The sequence below is a fragment of the Chiloscyllium plagiosum genome, chromosome 17 (assembly GCF_004010195.1).
Source record: "Chiloscyllium plagiosum isolate BGI_BamShark_2017 chromosome 17, ASM401019v2, whole genome shotgun sequence".
Taxonomy (NCBI): Eukaryota; Metazoa; Chordata; class Chondrichthyes; order Orectolobiformes; family Hemiscylliidae; genus Chiloscyllium; species Chiloscyllium plagiosum.
Genome location: NC_057726.1, coordinates 60,358,579 through 60,373,636, shown reverse-complemented (window position 1 = coordinate 60,373,636; position 15,058 = coordinate 60,358,579). Strand labels below are relative to the sequence as shown.

General features: G+C 39.2%; 1 protein-coding gene across 8 annotated transcripts in view; it reads right to left on the bottom strand.

Annotated features, from left to right (window-relative positions):
- LOC122558548 (cyclic nucleotide-gated cation channel beta-3-like) overlaps nucleotides 1-15,058 on the bottom strand; it is a 201,530-nt gene that overhangs the window by 100,493 nt on the left and 85,979 nt on the right. For all 8 annotated transcript variants that reach the window (XM_043707256.1, XM_043707264.1, XM_043707262.1 and 5 more), the window contains 3 exons: nucleotides 7,966-8,080; nucleotides 7,594-7,630; nucleotides 2,705-2,867 (listed from right to left, as the gene is read on the bottom strand). In XM_043707256.1, the coding sequence (XP_043563191.1) occupies nucleotides 2,705-2,867; nucleotides 7,594-7,630; nucleotides 7,966-8,080 (315 nt within the window). The remainder of the gene's footprint in view (nucleotides 1-2,704; nucleotides 2,868-7,593; nucleotides 7,631-7,965; nucleotides 8,081-15,058) is intronic.

Sequence of the window (15,058 nt, the reverse complement as noted above, 5' to 3'; positions counted from 1 at the left end):
TTAATGTTTTAATTCTTTAAATTGAGTTATAAATATTAGTTAATATCTGGAGGCTGGAAAACCACGGAGACTTAGGATTCAATTATAAAAAGTTCAATTCAATTGTAAATTGTAAATGTAATTTACAAAATGTTATTTGTGTTTACTAGAAAAGGGTAAAACAGTAGGTTGGTTTACTTAGCTAAAGAACTGGAGTCATGATGTTTGCAGTGATTTCAGTAAAAGATTTAAGTTATTCATGTAGTCCACAGATGAAAAGATGCTCTGAATAACTTGTAAACTGTAGATTTGGCGACAATAAATCTGGAAGGAGGGCAATTAGTACCATTAGAGATATAAGTTATCCATGTGTTTTAAGAATTAAGCTTTGGAATTACAGGGTAGTTAATTTTCATTTCTACCAGGGAACACTGTCACAGAGGTGGGTGAAGCTTAGTGATATTCATTGTTTTGAGTTTCTCTCTATGCATAGCCAACAGGTGAGAGTGTTTGAGAGATGCAGCTAAGAAGAGATGGTCAGCAGAAGAACTGACTGATGTTCAGAAAGCATTTAAAAGACAGTGTGAAAGTTGGATCTTTTGCAGTTGTATCATCTTGGAAGTCGAGAGATCTACACCTAAAGTAGGATAAATGCTAGATCTATTTACTATGACATTCTTGTATTGAATAATAGCCTTTTTAGCTGTTATCCATTATAAGACACAGTTGCAAGGTGGAAGAGTTCACAAGAGTTATTTCAGAAATCTACAGAGATTCTCTGTAGTAAAGGGTTAACTTTGTTGTAATTGAAATTCTGGAAGTATTTTTGGTTGCAGTTTGAAACCATAGCTACAAATAGAAAGGTTTTTTTTCTGATGGTTTAGTTGTTGCTGAATAATCACTGAAAGGCCTGTGCTTGAACTGTGGAATTCAGAGCTATGAGGATTTAGAGGAAAGTCAATGGGTCACATAGCCAAACGCCACTGAATTTTAAAAGGATGTTGCCAGGGTTGGAGGATTTGAGCTATAGAGAGAGGCTGAATAGGCTATTAAAAGGGACCAAAAAAGGGCAACTTTTTCATGCAGAGTGTTGCATGTATGAAATGAGCTGCCAGAGGAAGTGGTGGAGGCTGGTACAATTACAACACTTACAAGGCATCTGGATGGATATGTGAATTGGAAACGTTTAGAGGGATATGGGCCAAGTGCTGGCAAATGGGACTAGATTGGTTTCAGATATCTGGTCGGCATGGATGAGTTGGACCCAAGGGTCTGTGTCAGTGCTGTACATCTCTATGACTCTATAACCTGCTAAAGTCTTGTATCTTGGAGAACAGCTGGAAAGTTAGAGAAAAATTAGAGTAAATTCTGAGACCTATGATATACCTTTTATCTAGTAATCTAGAAGAAATGAATCAACCTTTAAGATTTATGCAATGTTTCAAAAAACTCTTGAGGAATAGTAGAAAGTAGAACTGGATTCATACTTGTCTTTATAAGCAATAGTTTTAATTTAGGAGTAATTGTTTTGTTTAATTTCAGATTTATTTACAGGAATTTAGATGTACATATGGGCGGCACAGTGGCTATGGGTGGCACAGTGGCTATGGGTGGCACAGTGGCTATGGGCAGCACAGTGGCTATGGGTGGCACAGTGGCTATGGGTGGCACGGTGGCTATGGGTGGCACAGTGGCTATGGGTGGCACAGTGGCTCAGTGGTTAGCGCTGCTGTCTCACAGACCTGGGTTCAATTCCAGTCTGTGTGGAGGTTGCACATTCTCCCCATGTCTGCGTGGGTTTGCTCCAGGTGCTCTGGTTTCCTCCCACAATCAAAAGATGTGCAGGCTAGATGAATTGGCCATGCTAAATTGCCCATAGTATTCAGGGATGTTTAGGTTAGGTGCATTAATCAGGGGTAAATGTAGAGTAATAGGGTAGGGGAATGGGTTTAGGTGGGATACTCTTTGGAGGGTCGGTGTGGACTTGTTGGGCTGAAGAACCTGTTTCCACACTGTAGGGATACTATGAAAAGTTTGTTTTTATCTTAAAAACATGAAGCTTGTAGCATAGCTCTTTTCATTTGTTCCTTGTGTGTTCATATTTCTCTCTAAAACATTAATGATCCCTAACCAGACCATAAGTTAGAAAATTGACAACTTATCTCAATGTCAGAAGTCATGAGTCTATGATAATGCCCAGATTCCCTTTGCTGATTTATTTCCTTCACTGTAAACCAATATTTTTCAATCATTCTCTCAATCTATATACCTCAGCATTAATATCTTATTAATCTGCTACATAGTAGATCAGTCATTCTGCAAAACGAAAGATGTATTCTTTATGAATCAATTCCCTGTTTATAGCTTCTGCACAAATTGAACTAAGCTGATTAGCAGGATATTCTGTGTGTTCCTGTTTCTTCTTCTTTTCTGTATCTCTTTATGTACAGTATGTGGTAGGCAAGTTAACACCCCTGAGTGTCCTTCCATTGGCCAGTTCTATTCCATTTTTGCGATACACTTGCCACCTCCTTGGCTTCACTTGAAGTTTGTTTATCCCTTCTCACTTTGTGTCCAGCCCCCAATAATTCTTTTGCAAGTCATCTACAATGAATGTGCAAATCAAATTCTGGAGAGCAGAAGGGATTCCAGGACAGAACTCACCAGTCCTCTCAACAGTGTAACCCAGCTACCTTTACTTACTGATCTTAGTTTCTGCTCTTACCTTTGTGCTGACATGGGGACACCTGGCACTGTAAGTGTCCGACTCTTGTATGGTGAAGAGGGCACTTTAGTTGGTGGCAACTGGCCATTCTCAGATGTTAAAGTAACACCTTCAGAATCTACATCTTCAATGTTGACTGAGGGCCACGATGTTGTGTGAGGATCTGACAGAGTAAAAAGGTAAATAAAATAGATATTAAATATTGACCAGAGAACCCAATAAAGACCAGTCAGAAACTTATTCCAATATGGGTATTCAGTCACTCCACCTCCAAAATATAAATCAAAGGCAACACTACTTCTGATTTTCATTGAAAAATGATGTGTTTAAGATAATTTATTCTAGGGGGATGACATTGGGGAACTGAACAGATGATTATAAATATGGTGGCCTCAACTTATTAACATTATACTAAAATCTCTGGAGGGATTCAAAGCCAGTACTAAATAAAGTTTAATCTTCATACTGCAGAAGACATCTGGGTAAAAATCTTAGTTAACTACAGTTTAAGAACTCTGCATCTAGTATGTATGTTCTCATTATAATTGTTATAATTGTTATAATTTGGCAATGTTAGATCATTAGTTTTGTTTTTTAATGGGAAATTCTCTGCCTAAGATCTTCAGCCATTGTTTTTCCTCTTGGAAACTGGTCAAGCTGTCAGCTGCTCCTCGGATGCTGCCTGAACTGCTGTGCTCTTCCACCTCCACTCATCCAAAATCTGGTTTCCAGCATGTGCAGTCATTGTTTTTACCTAGTTTGTTCAGGTGCTAATGAGATTATGCTGTTAAATTTGGCAGTCTCTTTTCACGCTAGCCTAACCGGGTTCTTAAGTTGTTTTGCTCTCTTTTGCACCTCCTCCATTCAGATCCATTAATTTCATTTCTCTGTCCACAGACTTTGTATAAACTGTTGTCTATTTTCCAAGTTTTTTGTTTGTATTTTAGACTTCCAGCATTTGTGGAATCTTTATTTTGGTATCAAAGGAAAGTGAGACAGTCATGAAATAAACATTCTTGTCAAATGCTGGGAAAAAAGTAGAAAGTGAAATAGATAGATAATTAACTTAAATACCTGGTGCCAGAGCAAAGAATGAGGTGGTAAAGTATCCATCACTCCAGATATGTTCCAACCTCTGCTTCTCAGACAATAAGGATCTCCTGCTATCATGTCATCTAGGCATGCTGCTCAACTATTGTGATGTTAAAATAGTTTACCAGAAAATTAAAGTAAATGATGCATGGTCATCAGTCACAGTTTTGCAGAGATTTCTGAGACTGAAGGCTTAAATTATGAGGGCAGGTAAGTACACTCATAAATATAGAAATATCAGAATGATTTCATTGAAGTATAAGATTATTGAAAGAGTTGATACGGCAGATAGAAACTATTTCTTCTGGTGAGGTCGAGTCCGGGAAAGAGGACATAACCTTAAAATCAGAGCCAGACTGTTCAGGGGTGATGTCAAGAAGCATTTTTTCTCAAAAGAGGGTAACTGAAAACCAGAAGAGTATTCCCCCTTAAAAGTTGCTGAGTCAAGCAGTCAATTGAAAATTTCAAAACTGAATTTGATAAGCTTTTTTTTAGCCAACGGCATTAATGAGTTACAGAACAAAGACAGAGAGTTGGAATTAACATACTCGTCAATCATGATCTCATTGAATGGTGAAGCAGACTTGCAAGGCTGCATAGCCTAATCCTGCTCCTTTGTTCTTATTTAAATCTGCTTTTATAAATCTTGTTCCTTGAACGTGAAGTAATCTAATCCTGCAGAAATATCTGAGGTGAATGTTAAACCATTGGACTTCAGGTTTCAGGGAAATTAATGGAGGTCAATAGGGGGCATCGGATTGAGTACAGGTAGTCCAAAGATTATTTTGTAAAAGCATTTGAGACACTGCTTACCATAAATAAGATTGAAGCTATACACAGACAGGACTGAAAAGACACAATTACAGACATTCACTTAGAACTAAAGAGACTGATATACAAATGACAAAACATAAAGCAATCACGAAACATAACAGACATTATGTTCACCTATACGATGCAATGGAGGCCATTCCTCTGTCAAGAAGTTAGGGTTTATGACCCCAGATGCTTGCTTCCTATGGCTAAGTGGAGATAACCGAGAGCTGGAATTGCGGTAACTGGGAACATTGGGTAAATCTAAAGCGTACTGGGAATTAGGGGTGGAACTTCTGGGTGTCAGCGGCACATCACGAACAAGATGGACTAACTCTAAGTCTTTACTTCGTTTAGGCATGATAGCAGTTACTAGGCACATGTAGGTATATGACTTGAGCAGTAAGGAGAGTGAGCATCTGTAACTAAAAAGCAAAAACAGATTTAAGTATTGAGTCCAAGGAGTTCATATTATGCACCCTAAACTATAGAACTCTATATAGCTCAATAGTGGCTATACCAAAGTATACAGTTATACCATACTCACCACATATGCTAATGCACTGTATCAGACTCCTCTACACACCTCATCAAAAGCTACACTGATTTTGGATTTCAAAAGTCAACCCATTCACACACAAATTTTGTCTCTGATTACTGGGATATGGATCAAGTTTAATTTATGGTTGTTAGTCATTTTGGCCTTCACCACATCAACCGCACTAAAGACCCATCCTCATATTGCCTCCATATTTCTCATATCTCCAATACCTCATTTCCCACTTAGGCCATTCACCCAGTATCCACCTCACAAACCATATGACAACAGATTCCTGATGAAGGGCTTTTGCTTGAAACATCGATTTTCCTGCTCCTCGGATGCTGCCTGACCTGTTGTGCTTTTCCAGCACCACTCTGATCTAAACTCTGGTTTCCAGTATCTGCAGTCCTCACTTTTGCATATATGACAACACTGGCAAATCTTCGGAAGGCTCCTTAGTTTTTTTTAAAGTCAACTGTTAAAAATACCTTTTAAAGAAAAATGCCCCCTCTTTCAAGCTCATAAAACTGCTAGTCAAACAAAGGCATTAATGTTCCCATTGAAAAGAAGCTTAAATTCACTTAAAACTAAAAAATGCTGGAGATCAAAGCAGATGAGGAAGCATCCACAGAGAGAAAGCAAGCTAACGTTTTGAGACTAGATAACTCTTCATCACAGCCGACATGAAGCGTGCAGGAGGCAGCCTTTATATAATAATGGAAGGGGTGGGGGTGCGGGGTTATAGTGCTGGGGGAGATAGGATGCTGATTGTTCAGATTAAGTGATCAGAATGAGAGAATGGCAGAACAATGGTATATCTAACTGCCAGACTGGAAAGAACACACAGTCCCACTGGGGTGGAGAAAGGGGAGAGGCAACATGGTGACAGAGAATATAACAAGTCAAGCTAAAAGAAAGGGAAGGAATAGGAATGGATTCGCAATTTGAAGGTGTTGAATACAATATTAATTCCTATCTCCTAATCCTAATCCTGCCCAAATAAACAATCAGACTTAACAAACCATTATAAAAAAAACTTATTTCAAGCCCATAATCAGGCAGTCCCCAGTCACAGCCATGTAAACAAATCCTTACAAAGCTGAACTTATTTGTGAGATTTTGAACTCATGCAGAAACATTGACGTTTAGCTGCCTAGCAGTTTGGTATTGCTAGTACCTGCCCACCTGACCCACAATAACTTATTGTGTGTCAAATGGTATGCCATTGGGTCTCTTCCCACTCCCACTAATAGGCAGAGACCACTGTATCATTCACTCCATCATGAAGTGTACTGTATATTTGTATTTCAGACTGCACTATGTACTTCAATGTATCATACAGTTAGCAGTAAATGTACCGCACACTGGTATACACTTAGATACTTTTATCTTCTATGTTCAAAGCTATATCTGCACATGATACTGGGGTTATAAAACCTCCCTATAATATGTTTTGCAAATTTATATATGTTTATAATCCTGATGCAAATACTGCTCAGACATCTTACTCTTGTCATACAGTTTATATGTTCTTTAAAGCAGTTTATTTATATTGAATGCTTATAAATTTTACACCCAAGGGAACACTGACATTCTCTTTTCTGGACAATATCCTACAGAAAAGATTTAAATATACAAAATTATCACAGTAATGTTAACCACTTTTACATCGGTGGAGTAACAGCTTGAGCAGTGTTGCACTCATGCTTCTGTAGTGACTGAAACAGACATACATGAATATGAAAGATCTGAATGTCAATTAAATTTCAAATGAAGTATTGTAGATCAGAAGATTGTGTTTGTGTCTCAGACACAGCTAGCTATCCAGGTAGTTGTTGTGCACAAAATTACACTCAGTTTCAGCAATGAAGTTTTGGTTCAAGTCAACTTCATATGCATAATCATAAATGTAACTCTTTCTTAACCACTGTAAGAGGGCAGCATTATAAAATGCAATTGTTTATTTTTTTCCTTGCAATATAACATATTTTAAGAATGGCAATCTGATGGAATTTTATTAATGAAGCTGATGTTGAGTTTATCAAAACTTAACCATCTTAGTAAGAGTATCCAGTCTGCCATATGAGTTATACAACTTCCAACAACTGAAAATAACTTCAAAAATCTATGAAGAATCGCTTCAACAGTATACAGTACTGAATTTGTGAGTATAATAAAATATCTTTAAAATGTTTTTACAAATGCAGTTGCTCCTTTTTTTCCTCAACACCAAGGTGAGATATCAGAAGAAAAGATTTATTCTATACATTAGATGCAGTCAAATTCAAAGTCCATTTGTAAAGAACATTAGCCATATTATTCAGAAAAAAATCTTCCTTTAGTGTATCTGGATGACCAGGTAGCTCTAAAAGCCATAGATAACACATTAATATAATCCTAAAAACCCTCTCTCACAAAATGTAAAAGCGTTTTAAGCACTCACCTCCTTGATCCAACTCACTCTTCAAAATCTCCTCTTCCTTCATTGAAAAATGAAAATGTGAATCAATCATCATGAACAATGAAAATATGTGCAAAACCAGTTTATGTTAAATTTTTGAGCTCTGTCTCTGATGTATATGTATGTTGAATTTTGGATGCAATTTGTACTTCATATCATTATGTGTTGCTTTGTATAATTCTCTCCTTTATAAAAGAGGATATATTCTGATTTATTGTAAGGTACATCACAGGAGATTTACTAACAAATCTAAAAAAAAATTTTGCCACACAATTCTTTTCACCATGGGATTGTCTCTTTCAAAGTAATGTACATGGGGGAGCAATTGTAATATTTACCCAGTTGAACTCTTACCTGTTGAAAGGGGCTGTTCTCAACTGTTGCCAGCACTTGATCTTCAGAGGCTTCTTCATCAAGCTTTGGTGGCACAGTCTGGTCACTCTCCTCTGAGCAGATGGCAGTCAGGTTACTGCAAAACACAAAAAAGAATTGTGTTGATTCTCCAACTTTATTGCCAGGGCATTATGCATCATCTAGACAGAACAGGAAAAAGACTAAAACAAAATCCAAAGAACTGCGGATACTGAAAATCAGAAATAAAAACAAAAATTGCTGGGAAAATTCAGCAGGTCTGGCAGCATCTGTCTGAGCAGAGTTAACATTTCCAGTCCAGTGAACCGCTTCAGAACTTCTTAGATTTTCCAGCTCTTTCTCTTTTTGTTTCAGAGAAAAAGACAATTTTGCTAAGAGTTTCATTGACATCTAACAAACATAGAAAGGTAAGTGATTTGAAAGTTAATATAATCACTATCAATGTGACCATGTGGGCTGGTTTTGATCAACTGAGTTGGGAGGTAGAGAGGGCTAGAAAAGGAATTATCCAAATTTGTTCCCTTGTTGGTCATGTTTGCTTTCTTTTTCTTGCCTTTTCTGGTGGGTTGCATGCCTTCTCCTGGATATAATAATGTCTAATCACAATTCAATAAAATTACGAACTGGGGGCAGGGTTGATCTTTACAGCAGCTGGCCCAATAATTTCAACCGTGAAAGAAACAAATGCATGCATGTTTTCAGCATGCAAATCTACCAGCTAGATGTTCAGGCCCTAATTTAACTTTAACTTCATGCATAGTTTACAGGGATTGGATCAACTGGCAAGTTCACACACATGAGGTCTAGGAGTTAAAGTCTTTCATATTTACGACAGATACCTGCCTGAACCCAGTTGGAATCACACACCAGCTTTTAAACTGGGAGCAGGGTTTTCAGTTATGAGGAGAGAACTGTCCCTGACAATTGGGTAAATTTAAGATGCTTGAGAGACAATTGCAAAAGTAACAAAGTGAGCTTGGTGCGTAAAACGTTGATGGTTTCATTGTGAGCCCAGGAACGTTCTCTGGGTCTGGGTGGGTTACTCTTCGGAGGGTCGGTGTAGGCTGGTTGGGCCGAAGGGCCTGCTTTAACACTGTAGGGAAACTAATCTAATCTAATTTGGGCAAGATTCGAACAGATGCATGGTAAAATCTTGTTGAGCGCCTAGTCGTGTGTCAGAGTACTTATGAGATTCTTGTTGCCTCCACAGCCTCCCGAAATTTGGGCTCGCTTTTCAAAATGGAGTAAAACATTAGGGTAAAGTAGGGGCTATGCATCATCAGCGAGATATATGTATGGGGGTTAAAATTGGATAAATACTAAAACTGATAGTTTATCCACAAGAATCCGTGACACACCAACAGCGGTTTAAAGTCTACTGCATAAAAAGGTGCAAAGAATGAACTCCTCTAACTTACACTTCTTACCAGGACAGCCCATTCTGGTCGTGCAGTAAGGGAGATTTACATCCCTGGGTTCGACGCCGGCAGTGACAGATAAAAACCTAGCTCAGACAGATCGCCCGAAAATATTCCGATAACTGCTTTAATACTTTGGGGAGCAAAAACATTTCCTTTCAAACAAAACGTTCGTTATGTTTCAAACAGTGTTCCTGAAAGCAAGGCAGCGAGCTTTCTGCCGAGGTGCTTGATTTACATTACTGTCCTCCAGATGAGATGACCATTAAATCAAAGAGATTGTTTTCGTTTTGTTTAATTCGCAGCTTCTCGGGAAGCTCGATTCCTGAGGCCCGCTGGCTGCCGCAGAAAGGCGGGATTCTCGGTTGTGTTGAAGCGGATGGTGTTTGCAGGCTGACCGCAGGATAAGTGATTCTTCCCGAGTCTACGTCCCATCAGCACCACAGCCAGCGGACAGCTCCTGCCCGGCTCCGGTTGCTAGGAGACCGAACGCAAGCGGCAGGGGTTGCCAGGAGACAGCAGGAGGCTCGGGATTGTTTGGAAGGGGGGGGGGGGAAGGCAGCCAAACGCATTGCATCAGTTTACTCTCCCATATTGCAGAACTGTACTTAATACTGCACCGAACACACCAAATATTAACATTTCGCAGTCTTCCTAAACGTTATGAGGAGATTTAAGGCAGGCATCATGGACAGCAAAACACATTGCATTGTGTAAATTATGCAACAAAAACAAAAACCCACTAAGAAACATTCATTAAGTTATAAATAGATTACATTTTCCAGCAAAATAAACAGAAGATGAAATGCAAATAATTTTAAGCCAGGCTGGTGTCAGATTGTTTATCATCTTTGGCCACGGTCTGTTTTTTTAATTATCAACAATCTGTCTTCTCATAGGAGATGCTAAACGAGTATTTTGCATCGGTGCTTGCTATAGAGAAGGATATGAAAGATAGAAAACTTGCGGAAATAAATAGCAACATCTTGAAAAATGTCTGTACTACAGAGGAGGAAGTGCTGGACTTCTCAAAATGCATATAGGTGGAAAAATCCCTGGTACCTGATCAGGTGTACGCTAGAATTCTATGGAAAGCTAGGGAAGTGATTGCTGGGCCCCTTGCCGAGGTATTTGTATCGAGGTGCTAAAAAACTGGAGGTTAATTAACGTGCTGCCATATGTAAGAAAGATGGTAAGGAAAAGCCAGGGAACTATAGACCGGTGAGCTTGACATCAGTGATGGGCAAGTTGTTGGAGGGGATCCTGAAAGTCAGGATTTACATGTATTTGGAAAGGTAAGGTTAGGGATTGTGAACATGGCTTTGTGCGTGGGGAATCGTGTCTCACTAAGTTGAGTGAATTTTTTGAAGAAGTAACAAAGACATTTGATGAAGGCAGGGTCATGGGCATGATCCATATGGACTTCAGTCAGGCGTTTGACAAGGTTCCTCATGGTAGACAACGTAACAAGTTAGATCACATGGAGTACAGGGAGAACTAGCTATTTGGATACAGAATGAAGGTAGAAGACAGAGGGAGATGGTGGATGTTTGCTTTTCAGACTGGAGGCCTGTGACTCACAGTATGCCACAAGGATCAGTGCTGGGTCCACTCCCTTTTGTCATTTATATAAATGATTTGGATGTGAACACAGGAGGTACGGTTAGTAAGTTAGCAGATGACACCAAAATTGGAGGTGTAGTGAACAGTGAAGAAGGTTACCTTAGATTACAATGGGACCTTGATCAGATGAGCCAATGGGCCAAGGACTCACAGAGTTTAAGGTGATGCATTTTGGAAAGGCAAATCAGCATAGAACTTATACATTCAATGGTAACTCCTGGGGAGTGTTACTGAACAAAGAGACTTTGGAGTGCAGGTGCATAGTTCCCTGAAAGCAGAGTCCCAGATAGGCAGGATAGTGACTGAGGTGTTTGCTATGCTTGCCTTTGTTGGTCAGTACATTGCATATAGGAGTTGAGAGGTCATGCTGCTGCTATACAGAACATTGATTAGGCCACTTTTGGAAGACTGCATTCAATTCTAGTCTTACTGTTATATGAAGGATGTTGTGAAACTTGAAAGGATTCAGAAAAGATTTACAAGGATGTTGTCAGAGTTGGAGGGTTTGAGCTATAGAGAGAGGCTGATTAGGATGGGGCTCTTTCACCTGAAGTGTTGGAGACTGAGAGGTTACCTTATAGAGGTTTATAAAATTGCGAGGGGCATGGATAAGGTGAATAGCCAAGGTCTTTTTCCCAGGGTGGGGGAGTCAAACACTAGAAGGCTTAGGTTTAAGATGACAGTGGTAAAATTTAAAAGGGTCCTAAGGGCAACCTTTTTACACAAAGGGTGGTACATGTATGGAATGATCTGTCAGAGGAAGTAGTGGAGGTGGGTACAATTACAACATTTAAAAAGGTATATGAATAGGAGGGTTTAGAGGGCTTTGGGCTAAATGCTGGCAAATAGGAATAGATTAACGTAGGACAGCTGGTCGGCATGAATGAGCTGGACCGAAGGATCAATTTCCATGCTGTACATCTCTATGACTCTATTACCTACTTTTTCTCTACCATCTAGGATTTCCTTTCCATCTCACTTACTTTGGCTTTGCTATTCTATCCCATCAGATGCAAAAACTATTTTCCCTTCCTCTCGCCACTCTAACACACATGCACAGATTCACTCTTTCAAGCTGCTCACTCTGTTTCTCATTCCTTCACTCTCTCAAACTCTCAAATGTTTCTCTGCACTTTCCCTTTCAGCCAAGAAGCAGAGATGGAGATGGTTCCTTATTGCTCTGGTCTTCTTCACACGTTCGCACTGGTCTCACAGACAAAATAATATTTCTTAGGCATCTAGTCTAACATAAGCAAACCATTGTAAATATTATGAGACCAACATAGCTTTGAAAAGTGTTAACAAAACGCCTTTCAATATATGGAAGCAAACAGCCGAGTACAAAACAAAAATAACGTTGTGATCAACCATGCACAATAAATTCACGTTATTTAACAATGGAATTAAAATTAGACAATTTTGAGAACAGGCAGAGGATTCACAATACCAGATTTAAAGAATGAACTAGAATTTGAAAATCTCAGTTATCACTAACATGCATTGCCTTTGGTATTATAAGTGATCTATTTCTCATTTTCACACTTAGACCATAAGACATAGGAGCAGAAATTAGGCCATTCAAACCATTCGGTCTGCTCCTCAATTCAATCATGGCTAATAACTTTCTTAACCCCATTCTCCTGCTTTCTCCCCATAACCTTTAATCCCCCAGAACCTATCTATCTCTGTCTTAAATATACTCAATGACTTGGCTTCCACAGCCTTCTTGGGCAATGAATTCCATAGATTCACCACTCTCTGGCTGAAGACGTTTCTTCTTATCTCCATTCTAAAGGATCTTCCTTTTACTCTGACTGTGCCCTCAGGTCCCAGTCTCTCCTACCAATGGAAACATCTTCGTAACATCTACTCTGTTCAGGCCATTCTGTAAGTTTCAATTAGATCTCTCCTCATCCTTCTAAACTCCATTGAATATAGACCTAGAGTACTCAAATGTTCGTCATATGTTAAGCCTTTCATTCCTGGGATCATTCCAATGAACATCCTCTGGACCCACTCCAGGGCCAGTACATCTTTTCTGATGTATAGGGCCCAAAATTGCCCACTATACTTTAAATGTGGTCTGACCAAAGCTTTACAGAGCCTCAGAAATCCCTGCTTTTCTTATTCTAGTCCTCTCAAAATAAATGGCTACATTGTATTTGCCTTCCTAACTACCAGCTCAACCTGCAAGTCTACCTGAAGAGAATCCTGGACTAGAAATCCCTAGTCCCTTTGCACTTCACATTTCTGAATTTTCTCCCCATTTAAAAAATAGTCCTTGCTCTATGCTTCCTATCAAAGTGCATGCCTCACGCTTTCCCACATTGTACTTTATTTGCCACTTGTTTGCTTATTCTCCTAACCTGTCTAAATACTTCTGCAATCTCCCCACCTCCTCAATACTACCTGTCCTTCTACCACTTTTTTGTATCATCTACAAACTAAGCCAGAATGCCCTCAGTTCCTTCATCTAGATCATTAGTATATAAAGCGAAAAGTTGTGGTCCCAACACTGACCCTTGTGGAACAGCACTAGTCACCAGCTACCATTCTGAGAAGGACCCTTTTATCCCCACTTTCTGCTTTCTGCAAGACAGTCAATCTTCTATCCATGCTAGTATGTTGTTTCTAACACCATGGACCCTTATCTTACTCAGCAGCCTCCAGTGCTGCACCTTGTCAGGCTTTTTGGAAGTCCAGGTTGATATCATCCGTTGGCTCTCCTTGGTCTAACCTGCTCCTTACCTCCTGAAAGAATTCTTGTCACTTTCTCTCATCTGTTTTGGCTGTTACTTGTTCTTCCTCTTCCTAGTTAAATGCAGTAAGATTATAGCTGATTTGAAACTTAAACCCAGTCATATACCCTGATTCCATATTCTAGTAACTCCTTGTCCGGCAAAAATGTATTCATTTCAGATTTATAATTGTTAATTGAACTAACTTCTACTGCATTTTTGTTGGGAAGAAAAACAAGAACAAAAGTCACTGGAAAAACTCAGCAGGTCTGGCAGCAACTGTGGACAGAAATCAGACTTAATATGTTGGTCCAGTGACCCCTCTTCTTTGGGTGTTTGGTTAGCTCAGTTGGCTGAGAATATTTGTAGAATATCATTGACATCAGCTATCAGCATTACACAGGTGACAGATTATCTGCATGCAGAGACTTCTGATTATAATGAATTCTCAAAGGATGAGGCAAATCAGGTCAAGAGGCCTATAGGTTTTGCTTCAATCACAAAGCTTCACTACAAAGGCAGTGAGATTCCATCCAAGGTAACTGCGACATTCACTACTACCTGCACTAGGTGTCTATTTACTTGTTGGAATATGCATTCATGCAGCAGTATACGTAAAGGCCCTCTGTGGTACTGCTGCTCCAAGAAATCAATGTGGAGTGATGTTAACAGCATGGATTCAATTACTTTACTGCCTGAGGTTACCATGAAGGACTCTTCTTCTTAATCACTCCTTTCACCTGAGGCATGGTGACCCTCAGGTTAAATCGCCATCAGTTGTCTCTTCCTAATGAGTCTTGCAAGTTATGGAGACTTTATCTATTACTGCCTTTTTGTGGGGAAAACATTCTCCAGAATTTCAGAATTCCTCCATAATCACAATTTTCCCCACATTATCAGCCATTTTCTCTAACTTCAGTAGTTGAAGTCACTGAGCCCATTACATTTCTTTTCTTTTGCAGACTATAAAAATGTATTATTAGTTTTCTTCTCTTATAATCTGAAATTTTAATTGATAAGCTTCAGGGACAGGCTCGTAAGTTCTGAATCTAACCCTTTTTACAGTTTCCTAATCTACAGTTTGCTCATCTGATGGGTTGGTAGGCACAATCGTAGCTGCACCAATCAGGACGCTCTGTCATATTGAGGACCGAAAAGCCTTTGGTGACTTCAATTTCATAGCTATCTTTTCAGATGAAGTGAAATATTTTTCAACTCTACCCTCTGTAAATTTAGGCATTACATGCAGATTTATAATTAAATAAAACCCCCAGTGAAGGCAGATTGTTTCTCTGA